General features: G+C 44.2%; 1 protein-coding gene across 3 annotated transcripts; it reads right to left on the reverse strand.

Moving 5' to 3' along the window:
- Window positions 1-158: 158 nt before the first annotated feature.
- On the reverse strand, window positions 159-9,507 carry LOC106605779 (L-rhamnose-binding lectin CSL2). 3 transcript variants are annotated; one of them, XM_014201716.2, is made up of 10 exons: window positions 9,373-9,507; window positions 7,225-7,327; window positions 6,903-6,938; window positions 3,105-3,158; window positions 2,891-3,026; window positions 2,626-2,735; window positions 2,448-2,492; window positions 896-1,034; window positions 666-773; window positions 159-593 (listed from the first exon to the last, which is right to left on the reverse strand). In XM_014201716.2, the coding sequence occupies exons 2-9, from the start codon at window positions 7,253-7,255 to the stop codon at window positions 668-670; spliced, it is 657 nt and encodes a 218-aa protein (XP_014057191.1). In that variant the 5' UTR covers window positions 7,256-7,327; window positions 9,373-9,507; the 3' UTR covers window positions 159-593; window positions 666-667. The 3 variants fall into 3 exon arrangements, with proteins under 3 accessions (XP_014057191.1, XP_014057192.1, XP_045575378.1); XM_014201717.2 differs by having other exon boundaries at window positions 7,225-7,341; window positions 9,373-9,476; XM_045719422.1 differs by lacking the exon at window positions 9,373-9,507 and adding an exon at window positions 7,885-7,902.
- Window positions 9,508-19,133: the final 9,626 nt, after the last annotated feature.

Raw genomic sequence — 19,133 nt, forward strand, 5'->3', positions numbered from 1 at the left:
CAGCGTAGCTGTATGCAGAAGACTGCTTTTTGTATCCTTAAGGGTCCATGTATCCGAGACCTTCAAATTATTCTTGGTGTGATGTAATTTGTGGATTAAAATAAAGACTAAAGTATGCGAGTGGACATGTTTCATAATATTGAACAAAGGACACCAAGTCTTGTCGATGCTGCTTAGTTTAATTCAGATCAAACAGCACAGTTCAGAAGATCAACATTGTTTTGAAGAAATACTGTACTTTAGTACACAAAATGCACTAAGTATTATGGTAACAATGTTATTTGAAATAAAGTTCATTTTTTGGGGTTAATGTTTTATTTCTCCCTTCATCCTCTTGACCGTGCCTTGCTGCAGCACCAGGGATAAGGATCCAGAGGGACCTCATTTCAAAACATGTTACTACACAAATTATGCCTTTGACCAAATACACAATGAATGTGATATACAAATCTTGAATTGACATGGAAATATGCAATACATATTTTACACTCAATTGAGATTTCAAAGGATGAGAGAGAGGGCAGGAAACATATCCACCCAATGAAGAGGAAGATATCCAAGAAGTCTCTGGTCTTTGTTCCTCAGAAGATTGCCTGCAAAACAAAAATGGTCAACCCCCAGCATTCTACTTCCCAGTTGTGTGAGTGCGTTAGTGTGTGCCTCACGTTTAGCCACAGGTGTAAGCCACTACCAGGTACTTGTAGGTTCCTACACAGGGATCTCCAAATAGAGAGTTGGACACCGGGACGTCACACTGGCTCTTCCCATCACAACTGTGTCAACGATAGGTACAGGTTAACACTACAGTCATGTTTCTACAGTACAGGTTCACACTACAGTCATGCATTTCTACAGGTAGAAGTAACACTACAGTACACACTGCAGGTTTCAGTACCTCTTTGCCACCTTACTGGCAGTGGTGGATTGGCTGAGGCAGTTGGTGTTGGTTAGTTGGTTAGCGGGCCGATTAAAGGAACACACTTGCTGGTCACGGCGGCCATAGTTGGCACTGTGGATCTGGATTGTACCTTCATCTGAGGGAGAGGAGGATGAGGTAAGGCCGGATGTCTTTGGTGTACAAGTGATGGTAATAAACAGTGTATAATACTGCTCTACTATATCATCATATGAGATGTGAATATACTGTACAGCAGTGTTGACCAGCTTATCACATTCTAATAGAGCAGCATACCACCCTGCATCCCACTGCTGGCTTGCTTCTGAAACTAAGCAGGGTTGGTCCTGTTCAATCCCTGGATGCGTAACCACATGCTGCTGGAAGTGGTGTTGAAGGGCCAGTAGGAGGCACCCTTTGCTCTGGTCTAAAAAAAGATCCCATTGACCTGTGTAGGGTGCCGTCTTTCGGATGGGAAGTTAAACGGGTGTCCTGACTCTCTGGTCACTAAAGAGCCCATGGGACTTATCTTAAGAGCAGGGGTGTTAACCCCGGTGTCCTGGCTAAATTCCCAAATCTGGCTCTCATACCATCATGGTCACCTATTCATCCCCAGCTTACAATTGGCTCATTCATCCTCCTCTCCCCTGTAACTATTCCCCAGGTCATTGCTGTAAATGAGAATGTATTCAGTCAACTTACCTGGTAAAATAAGGGATATATAAAAAAATAAAGAGCCCCACATTCTAGTAGGGCACCACAGCCTCACCACATTCTAGTTGGGCACCAGAGCCTCACCACATTCTAGTAGGGCACCACAGCCTCACCACATTCTAGTTGGGCACCAGAGCCTCACCACATTCTAGTTGGGCACCACAGCCTCACCACATTCTAGTTGGGCACCACAGCCTCACCACATTCTAGTAGGGCACCAGAGCCTCACCACATTCTAGTAGGGCACCAGAGCCTCACCACATTCTAGTAGGGCACCAGAGCCTCACCACATTCTAGTAGGGCACCAGAGCCTCACCACATTCTAGTAGGGCACCAGAGCCTCACCACATTCTAGTAGGGCACCAGAGCCTCACCACATTCTAGTAGGGCACCAGAGCCTCACCACATTCTAGTAGGGCACCAGAGCCTCACCACATTCTAGTAGGGCACCAGAGCCTCACCACATTCTAGTAGGGCACCAGAGCCTCACCACATTCTAGTAGGGCACCAGAGCCTCACCACATTCTAGTTGGGCACCAGAGCCTCACCACATTCTAGTTGGGCAAAAGAGCCTCACCACATTCTAGTTGGGCAAAAGAGCCTCACCACATTCTAGTTGGGCAAAAGAGCCTCACCACATTCTAGTTGGGCAAAAGAGCCTCACCACATTCTAGTTGGGCAAAAGAGCCTCACCACATTCTAGTTGGGCAAAAGAGCCTCACCACATTCTAGTTGGGCAAAAGAGCCTCACCACATTCTAGTTGGGCAAAAGAGCCTCACCACATTCTAGTTGGGCAAAAGAGCCTCACCACATTCTAGTTGGGCAAAAGAGCCTTACCACATTCTAGTTGGGCAAAAGAGCCTTCACACGTGATGCTGCGTGCTGCAAGGACAAACAAAAAGAAATTACACCACACTGGCCACTGCTGGGCAGACATAAATAAAGACATACCTTTTCATAGCAGACATTAGCCAGGTGTAGTATTTTGTATTATTATACATAGAAACAGACTGACTTGCTCGGATACAGGTGTAGGTGGTTTCCAGGTATTTGTAGATTCCAACACAGGGGTCAGAAGTACGGAAGACTTCAGTGTTCACTTCACACACCTGTTTCCCATTGCACCTGGGGGATATCAGGAGGTAAGATGAGCTATGGCTGAGAATTAATCAAAGGCGTTGTCAACAAGCATGCAGCGCTTGACATTTAAAGCAGACATCTGCAGTGTTTACCGGTAACGTCAGGAAAATTGGCTTTAAAAAGGCACATTGATACTGAACCTCTGTGAGAGGACCTCCAGGGTGCCCGTCTGTGAACACTGTGTGTTGGTCAGCTGGTTGGCAGGTCGTCCTTCTCTGCAGGTGGTTCCGTCAGTCCGTCCGTACAGAGCTCTCTCAATGAAGATCACTCCAGAATCTAGCAGGGCAAGAAAAACAATGTAAAGACAGACAGCACTATGAATTCACCATCAGGATAGAATGTGTGTGTTCTTACCACAGATCAGGAACTGGACGTTTTCTCCATTGTCACAGGTGACCACTCTAGTCGCTGAGGAAGAAACAATCACATATACACTGAACAAAAAATAAACGCAACAAAATGTGTTGGGCCCATGTTTCATGAGCAGAAATAATAACAATTCCAGATGTGTTCCATATGCAAAACAGCTCATTTGTTTTAAATGTTTCACAAATTTGTTTACATCCCTTTTAGTAAGCATTTCTCCTTTGCCAAGATAATCCAGCCACCTGACAGATGCGTCAAATCAAGAAGCTGATTAAACAGCATGCTCATCATTTTTTTATTTCACCTTTATTTAACCAGGTAAGCTAGTTGAGAACAAGTTCTCATTTACAACTGCGACCTGGCCAAGATAAAGCAAAGCAGTGCGACAGAAACAACAAAGTTACATGGAATAAACAAGCGTACAGTCAATAACACAATAGAAAAAAAAGAATGACAATATACAGTGTGCGCAAATGGCTTGAGGTGGTAAGGCAATAAATAGGCCATAGTAGCAAAGTAATTACAACTTAGCAAATTAACACTGGAATGATGGATGAGCAGATGGTGTGTAAGTAGTGATATTGGTGTGCAAAAGAGCAGCAAAGTAAATAAAAACAATATGGGGATGAGGTAGATTGGGTGGTCTATTTACAGATGGACGATGTACAGCTGCAGCAATCGTTTAGCTGCTCAGATATCTGATGTTTAAAGTGAGGGAAATGCAAGTCTCCAGCTTCAGCGATTTTTGCAATTCGTTCCAGTCACTGGCCGCAGAGAACTGGAAGGAAAAGCGGCCAAAGGAGGTGTTGGCTTTGGGGATGACCAGTGAGATATACCTGCTGGAGCGCATGCTACGGGTGGGTGTTATCGTGACCAGTGAGCTGAGATAAGGCAGAGCTTTACCTAGCAGAGACTTGTAGATGACCTGGAGCCAGTGGGTCTGGCAACGAATATGTAGCGAGGGCCAGCCGACTAGAGCATACAGGTCGCAGTGGTGGGTGGTATAAGGCGCTTTGGTAACAAAACGGATGGCACTGTGATAGACTGCATCCAATTTGCTGAGTAGAGTACTGGAAGCTATTTTGTAGATGACATCGCCGAAGTCGAGGATCGGTAGGATAGTCAGTTTTACTAGGGTAAATTTGGCAGAATGAGTGAAGGAGGCTTTGTTGCGAAATAGAAAGCTGATTCTAGATTTGATTTTGGATTGGAGATGTTTGATATGAGCCTGGAAGGAGAGTTTACAGTCTAGCCAGACACCTAGGTATTTGTAGTTGTCCCGTATTCTAGGTCAGAACCGTCCAGAGTAGTGATGCTAGTCGGGCAGGCAGGTGCGGGCAGCGAACGGTTGTAAAGCATGCATTTTGTTTTGCTAGCATTTAAGAGCAGTTGGAGGCCACGGAAGGAGTATTGTATGGCATTGAAGCTCGTTTGGAGGTTAGTTAATAGTATCCAAAGAAGGGCCAGATTACACAGGTAAACATTATACTGGGAACAATAAAATGTGCAGTTTAGTCACAACACAATGCCACAGATGTCAAGTTGAGGGAGTGTGCAATTGGCATGAGTACTGCAGGAATGTCCACCAGAGCTGTTGCCACAGAATTTCATGTTCATTTCTCTACCATAAGCAGCCTCCAACGCTGTTTTAGAGAATTTGGCAATATGTCCAACCGGCCTCACAAACGCAAACCACGTGTAACACCAACCCAGGACCTCCACATCCAGCTTCTTCACCTGCGAGATTGTCGGATACGCCCTCCGACGAAACATCACATGCAAAGCGCAAATACAGAACTAAGATCAAATCGTACTACACCGGCTCCGACGCCCGTCGGATGTAGCAGGGCTTGCAAACGCCAGACTACAAAGGGAAGCACAGCCAAGAGCTGCCCAGTGACAAGCCTACCAGTTGAGCTAAATTACTTCTATGCTCGCTTCGAGGCAAGTAACACTGAAGCATGCATGAGCACATCAGCTGTTCTGGATGACTGATCACACTCTCCGCAGCCGATGCGAGTAAGACCTAAAAACAGGTCAACATTCACAAGGCCGCAGGGCCAGACGGATTACCAGGACGAGTACTCCGAGCATGCGCTGACCAACTGGCAAATGTCTTCACTGACATTTTCAACATGTCCCTGATTGAGTCTAATACCAACATGTTTCAAGCAGACCACCATAGTGCCCAAGAACACTAAGGTAACCTGCCTAAATGACTAACGACCCATAGCACTCACATCTGTAGCCATGAAGTGCTTTGAATGGCTGGCCATGGCACACATCAACACCCTTATCCCAGAAACCCAAGACCCACTCCAAATAGCACACCGTGCCAACAGGTCCATAGATGATGCACTCTCTGCCCTTTCCCACCTGTACAAAAGGAACACCTACGTGAGAATGCTATTCTTTGACTACAGTTCAGCATTCAACACCAGAGTGCCCTCAAAGCTCATCACTAAGCTAAGGACCCTGGGACTAAACACCTCCCTCTGCAACTGGATCCTGCTCTTCCTGACAGGCCAACCTAGGTGGTAAGGGTAGCTTACAAAACATCCGCCACACTGATCGTCAACACGTGGGCCCTCAGGGGTGCGTGCTCAGTCCCCTCCTGTACTCCCTGTTCACTCATGACTGCACGGCCAGGCACGACGCCAACGCCATCATTAAGTTTGCCGATGACAAGTGGTTCAACGATGAGACAGCCTATAGGGAGGAGGTCAGAGACCTGACCGTGTGGTGCAAGGACAACAACCTCTCCCTCAACGTGATCAAGACAAAGGAGATGATTGTGGACTACAGGAAAAGGAGGACCGAGCACACCCCCATTTTCATCGACCGGGCTGTAGTGGAACAGGTTGAGAACGTCAAGTTCCTTAGTGTCCACATCACCAACAAAGTAACATGGTCCAAGCACACCAAGACAGTCAGACTGAAAAGACTTGGCATGGGTCCTCAGATCCTCAAAAGGTTCTACAGTTGCACCATCGAGAGCACTGTGACGGGTTGCATAACTGCCTGGTATGGCAACTGCTCGGCCTCCGATCTCAAGGCACTACAGAGGGTAGTGAGTACGGCCCAGTACATCACTGGGGCCAAGCTTCCTGCCATCCAGGACCTCTATACCAGGCAGTGTCAGAGGAAGGCCCTAAATTGTCAAAGACTCCAGCCACCTTAGTCAGACTTCTCTGCTACCGCACAGCAAGCACTACCAGAGCGCCAAGTCTAGGTCCAAGAGGCTTCTAAACAGCTTCTACCCCCAAGACATACGACTCCAGAACATGTAATGAAATGGCTGCCCCCCCCCTTTACACCGCTACCACTGTTATTATCTATGCATAGTCACTTTAATAACTCTACCTACATGTACATATAACCAACTAACTGGTACCCCCGTATATAGCCTCGCTACAGTTATTTTACTGCTGCTCTTTAATTATTTGTTACTTTAACTTGTAAGTAAGCATTCCATTGTAAAGTTCGGCACTTGTGACAAATAACATTTTATGTGCTGAGGAGTATTTCTGTCTATCGTAAAAACCCTTGTGGGGAAAAACAAATTGTAATTGGCTGAGCCTGGCTACCCAATGGGTGGTGCTAGGCCCACCCGTGGCTGCACCCTTGCCCAGTGAAGTGAAATCCATAGATTAGGGCCTAATGAATTCATTTCAATTGACCGCTTTCTTTATATGAACTGTAACTCAGTAAAATCTTGGAAATTGTTGCGTGGATATTTTTCTTCAGTTTAGAAAATGATGCGCTCACACACAATCACCCACGTACCTGCAGCTGGTAGTGTACAGCAAACTGCAGCCAGCACTGAAACACATCACACAGCTAGTTCAGATTTTCTAACCTTGGTCAGTCTCTTCGTAATTCTTTACAGGAGAAGAGTAGTGTACATTATATACAGTAAGTATATACATACTGTACAGCATATAGTATGCTACAGAGTATAGACAGACATGGGACATCATCTAGTCCTCAATACAGGATGCTGTATACTAGACCTGGGTCATACTGTTTATATTAGACTTCAGTTACTTTCAATACTTTTAAATGCCATCAAATACATATTTTGTTACAAGTCAGTCAGTATACTCACAGGTGAACGCAGTCAGTCTTACAAGGAGCATGATGCTGGGTACAGGTGTGGTAGTAGCTGGTTCAGTTGTAGTAGTAACAGGTAGGATCTTACAGATGGTCACCTGGACAAATACACCTAACATTTATTGATACTTGCAAAGAACAGATCCTTGTTTGCAAAGCATCAACCAGGAACACAAAGCACAGAGGATTAGCAGTCAACTCGGCAACACAACTAAAATCTCACGCCAGCTCAAACCACAAGTACTGTGTGATGGTGCCGTCCGCTCGTTACAAAATCACCACAGCATGAAGCCCATTTTAGTTATCGTCGGGTTTTATTTTCTTTAGGTGTCGATCTACCTGTGATAATGTAACGTAATACAGTTTCAGTAAACATTTGAGTTAATTCTCTACTAGTGAGACAATTTAATTAACCAGTGCTTAATTTTAGCCGGATGGCACCTTTGTTTTAGACTTTCGTTGGGAACCTTTTTGGCCAGATTCAGTACCTCTCCCAGAATTTCATTTGTTATCTTCACTTTTTCCCAATGTGAAAATTATAATAAAATCGATCAAAGTTCATTCGAGTTGCCTCAATGGCAATTCTTCCTAACAGGCCATTCCCAATATTTCAAATACAATCATAGGAAAAGACAGGTTGGAAAGCAAATGGCACCTGCTGAAAAGAAGACAACGGTCTGCTGTAGGCTACCAAAATATATTTGATCAGCTTCCAAATATTGTTTACAATGTGAAACGAGAGAGATGGGCTTTTGGCACGAACATGTCGGACATCCTCGGCGAGAGTACTGCGCATCATTGGGTGAGTCAGTGACAACTATTTTCAGTGTCACTGACTCGCCCAATGATGCGCAATACTCTCACCAGGGATGTCCGACACGTTGTGCCAAAAGCCCATCTCTCGACTATAACTTCGTCCTCATATTGTAGCCTACAATATATGCGTCACCACACACCTAAGCCAAGGCTATTGATGGATTCAAGACACGGTGGTTTTTAATTGAGCTCAGAGTCAGTTTGTCAGTGTCAAAGTAGCCTGTCATTTCAATCATTTGTGCACCACTAAAGAATCTGCCAAAGTCAGTCATGTAAAATTATGCAGAATTGCATTAAATGTATTTATATAGAAGGCCACATTTTTCCCAGACACTAGGCTACAAAACAATTTTTCCCCGGCACAACTTCTTTAAGGAGTTCTATCCTATGCCACTATACACAATCTGGTCTCAGAGCATTTTGTATAATTCTATACTTAAATCCATAACACTCCATTTAGTATGATAAGTCACATTTCATATAGTATGTATTAATTTGAGAATGTTCATCACCCATTTTGTATGAAACGTTACAAATTACAATTCATATTGTTACAAATTTGCTAAAGTAATCAAATGTTACAATTCTAGTTAGGAGGTTAGGCAGCTAACGTCATATAGCTTGATAATGTAAGCTGGGCTATGGGTTACGTTTAGGAGTTAAGGGGTTAATGTTAGCTAAAAGGGTTCGCTAAAAGGGTGAAGGGATGTGTTAGCTAACATGCTAAGTAGTTGCAAAGTAGCCAGTAGTTGAAAAGTTGCTAATTAGCTAAAGTGCTAATGTTGTTTCAAACTCGTCACTTTTGGGTTTCTAGAAATTTGCATTATACACCCACCCATCCACCATGCTTACATTTTTGTCTTAAGTAACCATCTGTCTTAAGTAACCATACTGTATCATTCTAAACTGAGTGTTCCGGATTTACTTTAACTATGTATAATCTGAGACCAGGCTGCAATGCGATGACATGCGTGCAATGCTTTATTATAAAAGTGATATTCCCTCATGCTTTCCGGTACCTCAGAGTTCCCCAGGTCACCCCCTTCTCTCGCTCACTTTTTGTTCCGGCACCTACCGATTTACCAATTAAGCACTGAATTTAACAAAGTTTTCATGGGCCGGTCTTCCGATAGATGACTACACCATATGTGAGTGAATCGCAATACATAATTTTTTGGTTTTTCATTTCAATAGTACAATCGCCAGTTACCATACATTTCAACATAATTTACGCCATTGACTATGTCCTTTGTTGTTTCTTTATTGGACCAATTACACGTGTACACTTTGATTATTTCAAGTTGTGTGTATTGTTTGCTCATCTCACCTTGAGCTGGCTTCTTTCTCCTGCTTCTCTGAAAGGAGCGTGCTCAGGTATTAATGATTATTTATCCTATGGCAGGCGTCCCCAATTACGTTCAGCCGTGGGACGATTTTGCTTGACGGGAATTCTATTAATGCCCCTGGCCTGCACCCCGGGTGAACCGGGTAAGCGTTGATTACCTTCGTTTTGAACCGGGCCGCCTCCCGGCATTGAGCTGGGTGCCCCAAATTTGTCAGACGGCGAATTGTACACACCATGCTTACATCACTGGGCCCGTAATCAATCAATAAAACTTTATTGGTATGGTAGTATTTACCTATTTTGTCACAAGGTTTTTAACCACAATCTGGGTTCAAATCCTAAAAGAGGGTTAGCAACCTGAGTATATTGTTCAATGAACGGGGAGAATTACGGACAGAAGATGGCGGAAACTGAGGTTTTGTTTGACACTACTAGTGAGTCGAGTGAAGCTAATAGTACAGAAAGTGAGAATGAGTGGGTTACAGTGGCGAAGAAAAAGGGAAACAAGAAAAGTAAAGCTATGTTGGAAAATAGGAAACCACTAGACTCGTTTTTGGTCCTAGTCAGGGTTTTGGATGAATGCTCCTTGGGAAATGCGTTCAATGTCTCCAGGAAAATCTGGAATGTGTTGGAAGAAAGTGTGGAGTCGGTGAGTCACAAGAAGTTGTCTTATTTCTGTGTATGTCTGCGGAGCAGAAGAAGCAGGTGTTAAGCAGTGGCAACCCGTCATTCAGGGCAGGTGGGGCTCTGAGACCCACATTTTTAGCAACAAAAAATATCTAAATATTTTTTTGGGGGGGTGGGGCTTGCCTGTTTTGCATGTTATTTTGGCATTAATACGTGTCACATGTCAGTTTGAAACAACGTAAAAATATATATTGAGTTAAAACCTCCTACAGCTCCTTATTAAGGATAGGGGGCAGTATTGACAATTTCGGGAAAAAATATGTGCCCATATTAAACTGCCTCCTACTCAAACTCAGAAGCTAGGATATGCATATTATTAGTAGATTTGGATAGAAAACACTCTGAAGTTTCTAAAACCGTTTGAATGGTGTCTGTGAGTATAACAGAACTCATATGGCAAGTTAAAACCTGAGAGAAATCCTACCAGGAAGTGGAAATCTGGATGCATGGGCTCTCTTCAAGTCGTTTCCTATTGAATACACAGTGACGTAGTATTCAGGCTTCCACTAGATGTCGACAGTCTTTACAAAGTTGTTTGAAGCTTCTACGATGAACAGAGCCCGAATGACAAGGAGGGGAAGTTGTTGAGGCAGGGGGTGACATCACTTCTTGGAGCGCGTTCATGAGGATAGATCCCTCCCGTTCCAAAACCTTTTTCAAGACACAGGAACCGTCCGGTTGAAATATTATTGAATCTTCACGTTCTGAAGGCCCTAAAGAATGATGCTTTACAACGTTTGACATGTTTGAACGAACGTAAATACAACTTTTTTAAACTTTTTGTCGCGACATCGTCCACGCGCTTTCGACACTTGGAGTAGCTTACTGGACGCACGAACAACAAGGAGTTATTTGGACATAAATTATGGACTTTATCGAACAAAACAACATTTGTTGTGGACCTGAGATTCCTGGAAGTGCCTTCTGATGAAGATGATCAAAGGTACGGGAATATTTCTAATGCAATGTATGATTTTAGATGACTCCAAGATGGCGGCTATCTGTGTATTTTTCTGAGCTCAGTACTCAGATTATTGCAAAGAGTGCTTTCCTCGTGAAGCTTTTTTGAAATCATTCATAGCGTTTGCATAAAGGAGATGTTCATCTATAATTCTTTGAATGACAGTTTAATTTTGTATCAATGTTTATGACAAGTATTTTTGTTAATTGTGGCGCTGATCCACCGGCAGTATTTGAGGGAAAATATTTTCTGAACATCACGCGCCGATGTAAAATGCTGTATAATATATAAATATGAACTTTATCGAATAAAAAATGCATGTATTGCGTAACATGATGTCCTAGGAGTGTCATCTGATGAAGATCGTCAAAGGTTAGTGCTGCATTTAGCTGTGTTTTGGGTATTTGTGATGCATGCTAGTTGCTAGAAAAATGGCTGTGTGGTTGTTTTTGTCAATGTACTCTCCTAACATAATCTAATGTTTTGCTTTCGCTGTAAAGCCTTTTTGAAATCGGACAACGTGGTTCGATTCAGGAGAAGTGTATCTATAAAATGGTGTAAAATAGTCCTATGTTTGAGAAACAGAAATGATTAGATTTGGTTTTGAACATGGTGCTCTGATTTTTTCGCTGGCTGTTGATCCCGGTTACGGGATCCGCGCGACAAGAGGTTTTAATAAAGTTGCATACAAACATGGACTGTGGTTCAAACTCAAAGTAGATAGCCCTCGGCCCTGTGCCCTTGGGGGAATCCCCGCTGCTTTGTTTGTCGTTGGTCCAAATTATTAGCCAAGCAAGGCAAGTTTGCAACGTAAGCCCCTAAGCCCTCGTTTTTTTTTATGGAGTTTGCGAGTGTACAATTATGTTCACTTCGGAGCCTGAAAAGCCCCATAATTCAATTTGTAATGATTGTACATCCGCTAAGTAAAGTCCACCTAAACTTAACCTCAACGTCAATATGGAGTCAACATACAAGTGTAAGTAAAAACGAATGTAAATAAGTTAGAAATTGTGCTACTAATGCACAAACACATCTCATAACAGTAATGATGTTTTTGTTTGGTTATCTTTTAGAAAAAAAAACATTTTCCTCCTTCAGAAGTAGCTAAGCAGGCTAATGTTAGTTAGCTAATTAATTTGCAAGCTATCATACAGTAGGTGTATATTAATAATTATATAGTTAATATAAGTAGACATGCAATCATATAAAGCACCCACAAGCTACCGGTGGCTGAAAACACAATCATTGCGGGATGAACGGCTGATGAATTTCCGCGCAGAGGCGGTCCATTTAAAAATCATTCCTTCCTCCCTCGCCCTTTGCCCTGCAAGTGTATACTCGTCAGACGTCATGATACCTCAACTGAACTGTCCACTTAATTTGAGGGCTGGGGGACAGGGTGTGTCTTTTAAGTGTTTGGAATGCAAGTGTTTTGAGTAAGTCAACTCCAAAATGCAGGTGTTTCAGCCTAGCTCAGTGTTTTCTGTGGTGGTGGGGCGGGACAGCAGAAAATAGGAGCATTGTGCCGTGATTGACTCAGTGTTCTGTCACTCATGGGGTCCTTACACAATAGTCAAGCTTAACCTGTTGGGGCTAGGGGGCAGTATTTTCACGGCCGGATAAAAAACGTACCCGATTTAAACTGGTTACTACTCTTGCCCAGAAACGAGAATATGCATGTAATTAGTAGATTTGGATAGAAAACACTCTAAAGTTTCTAAAACTGTTTGAATGGTGTCTGTGAGTATAACAGAACTCATATGGCAGGCCAAAACCTGAGAAGATTCCATGCAGGAAGTGCCCTGTCAGACAATTTGTTGTCCTTCTGTTGCATCTCTATCGAAATTACAGCATCTGTGCTGTTACGTGACACTTTCTAAGGCTTCCATTGGCTCTCTAAAGCGTTCAGAAAGCGGAATGACGTGTCTCCTGTCTCTGGGAAAAGTACAGCAGCAGAGTTTGTAAGTGGCCTGCCTGGGGACAGTGAGACTGAGATGCGCGTTCACGAGACTTCTCCATTTTTTTCTTTCAGTCTTTGAATGAATACAACGTTGTCCGGTTGGAATATTATCGCTATTTTACGAGAAAAATAGCATAAAAATTGATTTTAAACAGCATTTGACATGCTTCTAAGTACGGTAATGGAATATTTTGAATTTTTTTGTCACGAAATGCGCTCGCGCGTTACCCTTCGGATAGTGACCTGAACGCACGAACAAAACGGAGGTATTTGGATATAACTATGGATTATTTGGAACCAAAACAACATTTGTTGTTGAAGTAGAAGTCCTGGGAGTGCATTCTGACGAAGAACAGCAAAGGTAATCCAATTTTTCTAATAGTAATCTGAGTTTAGGTTGCCCCAAACTTGGTGGGTGTCAAATCAAATCAAATTTATTTATATAGCCCTTCGTACATCAGCTGATATCTCAAAGTGCTGTACAGAAACCCAGCCTAAAACCCCAAACAGCAAGCAATGCATGTGAAAGAAGCACGGTGGCTAGGAAAAACTCCATAGGAAAAACTCCCTAGAAAGGCCAAAAACCTAGGAAGAAACCTAGAGAGGAACCAGGCTATGAGGGGTGGCCAGTCCTCTTCTGGCTGTGCCGGGTGGATATTATAACAGAACATGGTCAAGATGTTAAAATGTTCATAAATGACCAGCATGGTCAAATAATAATAATCATAGTAGTTGTCGAGGGTGCAACAAGCACGTCCGGTGAACAGGTCAGGGTTCCATAGCCACAGGCAGAACAGTTGAAACTGGAGCAGCAGCACGGCCAGGTTGACTGGGGACAGCAAGGAGTCATCATGCCAGGTAGTCCTGAGGCATGGTCCTAGGGCTCAGGTCCTCCGAGAGAAAGAAAGCGAGAAAGAGAGAATTAGAGAGAGCATATTTAAATTCACACAGGACACCGGATAAGACAAGAGAAATACTCCAGATGTAACAGACTGACCCTAGCCCCCCGACACATAAACTACTGCAGCATAAATACTGGAGGCTGAGACAGGAGGGATCAGAAGACACTGTGGCCCCATCCGATGATACCCCCGGACAGGGCCAAACAGGCAGGATATAACCCCACCCACTTTGCCAAAGCACAGCCCCCACACCACTAGAGGGATGTCTCCAACCACCAACTTACCGTCCTAAGACAAGGCCGAGTATAGCCAACAAATTAGCTAGCCTGTGATGGCCGAGCTATGTACTCAGAATATTGCAAAATGTGCTTTCGCCGAAAAGCTATTTTAAAATCTGACATAGCGTTTGCATAAAGGAGTTCTGTATCTATAAGTCTTAAAATAATTGTTATGTATTTTGTCAACGTTTATCATGAGTAATTTAGTAAATTCACCGGAAGTTTTTGGTGGGTATGCTAGTTCTGAACATCACGTGCTAATGTAAAAAGCTGGTTTTTGATATAAATATGAACTTGATTGAACAAAACATGCATGTATTGTATAACATAATGTCCTAGGAGTGTCATCTGATGAAGATCATCAAAGGTTAGTGCTGCATTTAGCTGTGGTTTTGGTTTTTGGGACATATATGCTTGCTTTGAAAATGGCTGTGTGATTATTTTTGGCAGGGTACTCTCCTGACATAATCTAATGTTTTGCTTTCGCTGTAAAGCCTTTTTGAAATCGGACAACGTGGTTGGATTAACGAGAGTCTTATCTTTCAAATGGTGTAAAATAGTCATATGTTTGAGAAATTTAAGTTATAGCATTTTTGAGGTATTTCTATTTCGCGGCAATCGATTCCACTGGCTGTTGACTGGCCCAGAGAGGTTAAAAGGCACTAAATGAGGCTGAATGAACTGTTTTGCTGCCAGACAAGGCTCCGCTGAAAGCCAGGTGTAGCAGTGGTAAGGTGTTTGGACTGCTGTTTGGACTCTGCTGTTGGAACAGCTTTATGTAGGCCCTAACAGTTTGTGGGCACCGATTGTCACCATTATAGGGCAATTAATGTATTGTTTAGTGTTGTGTTGTGGCTTTACTGGCATGCACCCACTTTTTTTGTAAACTTTTTTTTTGCCCCACCAGGATTTACATGCTAAAATCGCCACTGGTGTTAAGACTCAAAAATATATAATTGGAATGTTTCCTGCATGGATTTTCTATCAAGGGGGTTATTTATTGGGTGGAGCAAGAAATAAAGGCAGAAGATATGTGAAAAAATCAATGGAGTTGTTGGTGCACATCGATTGACCTGTATGGTGGACGGAGTAAGTAATTATTCTTCATCCATGCTACTGTTCTTTGATGATGAGTCTCTCCCTTCTCATATCAAGTTAGGATTCATGAGATACCCTGTAAGAGCTTTTGTGCACAAGCCCCTTCAGTGTCATGCATGTAAAAGATCTGTCAAGTGTGTGCAGAAGGGAAGAATATTGTATACCAGATGAAGGGAAATGCTGCAAATGTGGAGGTGAAAATGTGCCTGAATTCTTGGAGAATGAGGTGGCAAGGGTAAGGAGTGTCCAGTCTCCTATCTGGAGGCGTTGAGAAAATTGGAAGGAACGAGTGGCAGGGAATAAGCAATGGTAGTAGAGCCACCAAGACCAGTGAAGGTTTCTCATCAACCGAGGGATAGTAAAATGCTACATGTTAAAAAGGTGGACTTAGTATTATTTATTGCAATGGTCATAAACTGTACAGCACAAGCGAAGAAGTCTAAGAAAATTGGAGTCATTGTGAATGCCGCTGAACGTTTTTTGGGTCTTCGTGATAGTAGACCCAAATAGTAGACTCAAAAATATATAATTGGAATGTTTCCTGCATGGATTTTCGTAGCAGGGAGCCTATCAAGGGGGTTATTTATTGGGTGGAGCAAGAAATAAAGGCAGAAGATATGTGAAAAAAATCGATGGAGTTGAGGCTGTGCAAGAAATCCTGTCTGTGAATGTGGCCCCATCATAGGCCCCTGAGCCTGTGTAGGGATGTATTTTGGAGTGGACTGTGTTTGAAGAAGTATGAGTTTATTTTTTTAAACTGTTTTATTTTGTATGATGTTGTTTCCCCCTTTCCCTGAATGTTTTTTTGGTTTTGTTTCTTATTCAATACCCCATCCAGCTGGTGGCGGTAATACACCTTTAACATTGAATGCCAACTGCCGTTAAACCCCATCGAAGAAGAACCCTAATAGTGGAAGCAGAGGCGACAGTGGCAAGGAACAACTCCCAAGGTAGGAAGAAACAATTCTGTTCCTAAACTATGGGATTTCCATGGCAAAAGACTACAGTACCAACAAAAGTAACCCATCAACGGTAACACCGTTAACGGTAACATAAGAGAAGGTGTAGGTGTCAGCGTGTTACCTAAGTGAGGAAAAAATAAGTGGAGGTAGGTTTATTAGTCAGGGGTGATCAAAACCATCTTGAAGCATGGATTCTGATTGGTCAGACCAGCTTTGAATAGTCCTTAGCACAGGTGCTTCCTGTTTGAGGAGCGAAATGGAGTCGTGATCAGATTTGCCGAAGGGAAGGCCTTGTAGGCATCCCGGAAGTTGGAGTAGCAGTGGTCAAGTTTCTTAGCAATGTGTTGATAGAACTTCAGTAACGTTTTTCTCAAATTTGCTTTGTTAAAATCCCCAGCTAAAATAAATGCGGCCTCAGGATATGTGGTTTCCAGTTTGCATGAAGTCCAGTAAAGGTGCAGACCCCGAGGTGCAGACACCGAATGCACCTTAACCAAAAGACCCCAACAATAACCCACAACAAAAAAAAAAAACTAAAGGGAGGGTAGGGAGGGTGGCCACCGTCACCAACGGTTCCTGTGCAAACACCCCCCCCTTCCCCAAACTCCCCGCTACGGAGGTGGCTCTGGTTCTGGCCCTAGTTCCCAACCTAACCTGTCCGCTGAAGGCTCTGGGCTGAGGAGCGACTCTGGAAGCTCCGGACTGGCGGGCGACTCTGGCTGCGCCGGACTGGCGGGCGACTCTGGCTGCGCCGGACTGGCGGGCGACTCTGGCTGCGCCGGACTGGCGGGCGACTCTGGCTGCGCCGGACTGGCGGCCGTCTCTGTCGGTTCCGGACTGTGGGCCGTCTCTGTCGGTTCCGGACTGTAGGACGTCGCGGGAAGCACTGGACGGGGCACTGTCGCCGGAAGCTCTAGACGGGGCACTGTCGCCGGAAGCTCTAGACGGGGCACTGTCGCCGGAAGCTCTAGACGGGGACTGCGCACTAAAGGCCTAGTGCGTGGGGCTGGCTTTGGAGGCGCCAGACTAGGGACGCGCACCACAAGGCTAGTGAGAGGAGCAGGAACAGGACGTACTGGACTGGGCAGGCGCACTAAAGGCCTGGTGCGTGGGGCTGGCTTTGGAGGCGCCAGACTAGGGACGCGCACCACAGGGGTAATGCGAGGAGCAGGAACAGGACGTACTGGACTGGGCAGGCGCACTAAAGGCCTGGTGCGTGGGGCTGGCTTTGGAGGCGCCAGACTAGGGACGCGCACCACAGGGCTAGTGCGAGGAGCAGGAACAGGACGTACTGGACTGGGCAAGCGCACTAAAGGCCTGGTGCATGGGGCTTGCTTTGGAGGCGCCAGACTGGTGACACGCACCTCAAGGCTAGTGCGAGGAGCAGGAACAGGACGTACTGGACTGGGCAGGTGCACTAGAGGCCTGATGCGTGGGGTTGGCTTTGGAGGTGCCAGCCTAGTAACACGCACCTCAGGGCTAGTGCGAGGAGCAGGAACAGGGTAAACTGGACCCTGGAGACGCACTGGAGGTCTGGAGCATACAGCCTGCACAACCCTTCCTGGCTGAGTGCTCAACATCGCCTGGCCATACTGAGGAGCTTTAACCAATCGCACCGGCCTTTGAATGCTTCTGGGCAATATAGTGCGCATTTCCTCATAGCTCGGTGCTTTCTTGATCCGTCGCTCCCTGTAATAAGCACGGGGAGTTGGCTCAGGTCTGCATCCTGACTCTGCCCAACTCCCCGTGTGGGGGATGCCTCCTGGTCTCCTCTAGCTCCCTTAGTTTGTCCTCCCAGAATCGTCGTTCATCACTCCAAGTCCGTCCTTCTCCCTGGTGCTCCAAACCCCGCTGCTTGGTCTTCGTTTGGTGGGTAGTTCTGTCAGGTGCGTCGTAAAAAGTGGACCAAGGCGCAGCGGGTATCGTGCTCATCTTCCTTTTTTATTTGGATAAACGTGAACACTTAACAAAAATAACAAACAACGACGAAAACAGTCCTGTAAGGCTACACAGCTATACATAGAAACATTACACAAAAACCCAAGACACATAAATCAAACACACCCCTGCCACGTCCTGACCATACTATAATAACTAAATGACCCCTTACTGGTCAGGACGTGACACTTTCTCTCATATTTTTTCTTTTTGAACCTTTATTTAACTAGTCAAGTCAGTTAAGTTAATATTCCCCTCACATAAGTCAGGTGATATCAGAAGAGATTTAGGGGAAGAGCTTTCACTGATTCAGATGAACACCCACTTTCACAGTAATTGTCCTCTGTTACAAAATGTTGATTTATCACCGCCTCTAATGTTCTTGGTATACCGTTTCCTTTTGTGAGTTGAAGGAGATGCATGAAATGATGTTTATTGCCTGTTTACATTGAATAATAATTTACCCTCCAATATCCCTGTGTTTTGGCTTTGTTTGTATACCCCAGGTTTTGTGGAGGGAAACCTTTCTCTTCAAGCAGACTGCTCTGTCTCATGACGCTCTGTGAACGGAACAATAACTGTTTGCGCTGTCCTCCTAGGTATCTGGGAGTCAGTTTGAGCATTTCATTTTGTTTTGGCCTGATATCGGCTACATTCATTACTGATCTAAAGTGTGACAGAATAGCAGCCAACAAGTGCTCAGCATATGTGGGAAGTCCTTCAAGACTGTTGGAAAAGCATTCCAGATGAAGCCGGTTGAGAGAATGCCAAAGATGTGCAAAGCTGTTATCAAGGCAAAGGATGGCTACTTTTGAAGAATCAAAAATATATTTTGATGTAACACTTTTTTGGTTACTACGTGATTCCATATGTGTTATTTCATAGTTTTTATATCTTCACTATTATTCTACAATGTTGAAAATAGTAAAAATAAAAACCCTTGAATGAGTAGGTGTG

Source organism: Salmo salar, chromosome ssa05 (assembly GCF_905237065.1).
Source record: "Salmo salar chromosome ssa05, Ssal_v3.1, whole genome shotgun sequence".
NCBI lineage: Eukaryota > Metazoa > Chordata > Actinopteri > Salmoniformes > Salmonidae > Salmo > Salmo salar.

Bases quoted from the DNA above. Each gene is read 5' to 3' on its own strand.
- LOC106605779 (XM_014201716.2), bottom strand. From the start codon at position 7,255: ATGCTCCTTGTAAGACTGACTGCGTTCACCT. The intron at 1,035-2,447 runs GTAAGGCTCTTT...CCTCTCCCTCAG, and splicing joins TTTTGCCCAACTAGAATGTG to ATGAAGGTACAATCCAGATC. The intron at 774-895 runs GTACTGAAACCT...TCGTTGACACAG, and splicing joins GCCAGTAAGGTGGCAAAGAG to TTGTGATGGGAAGAGCCAGT.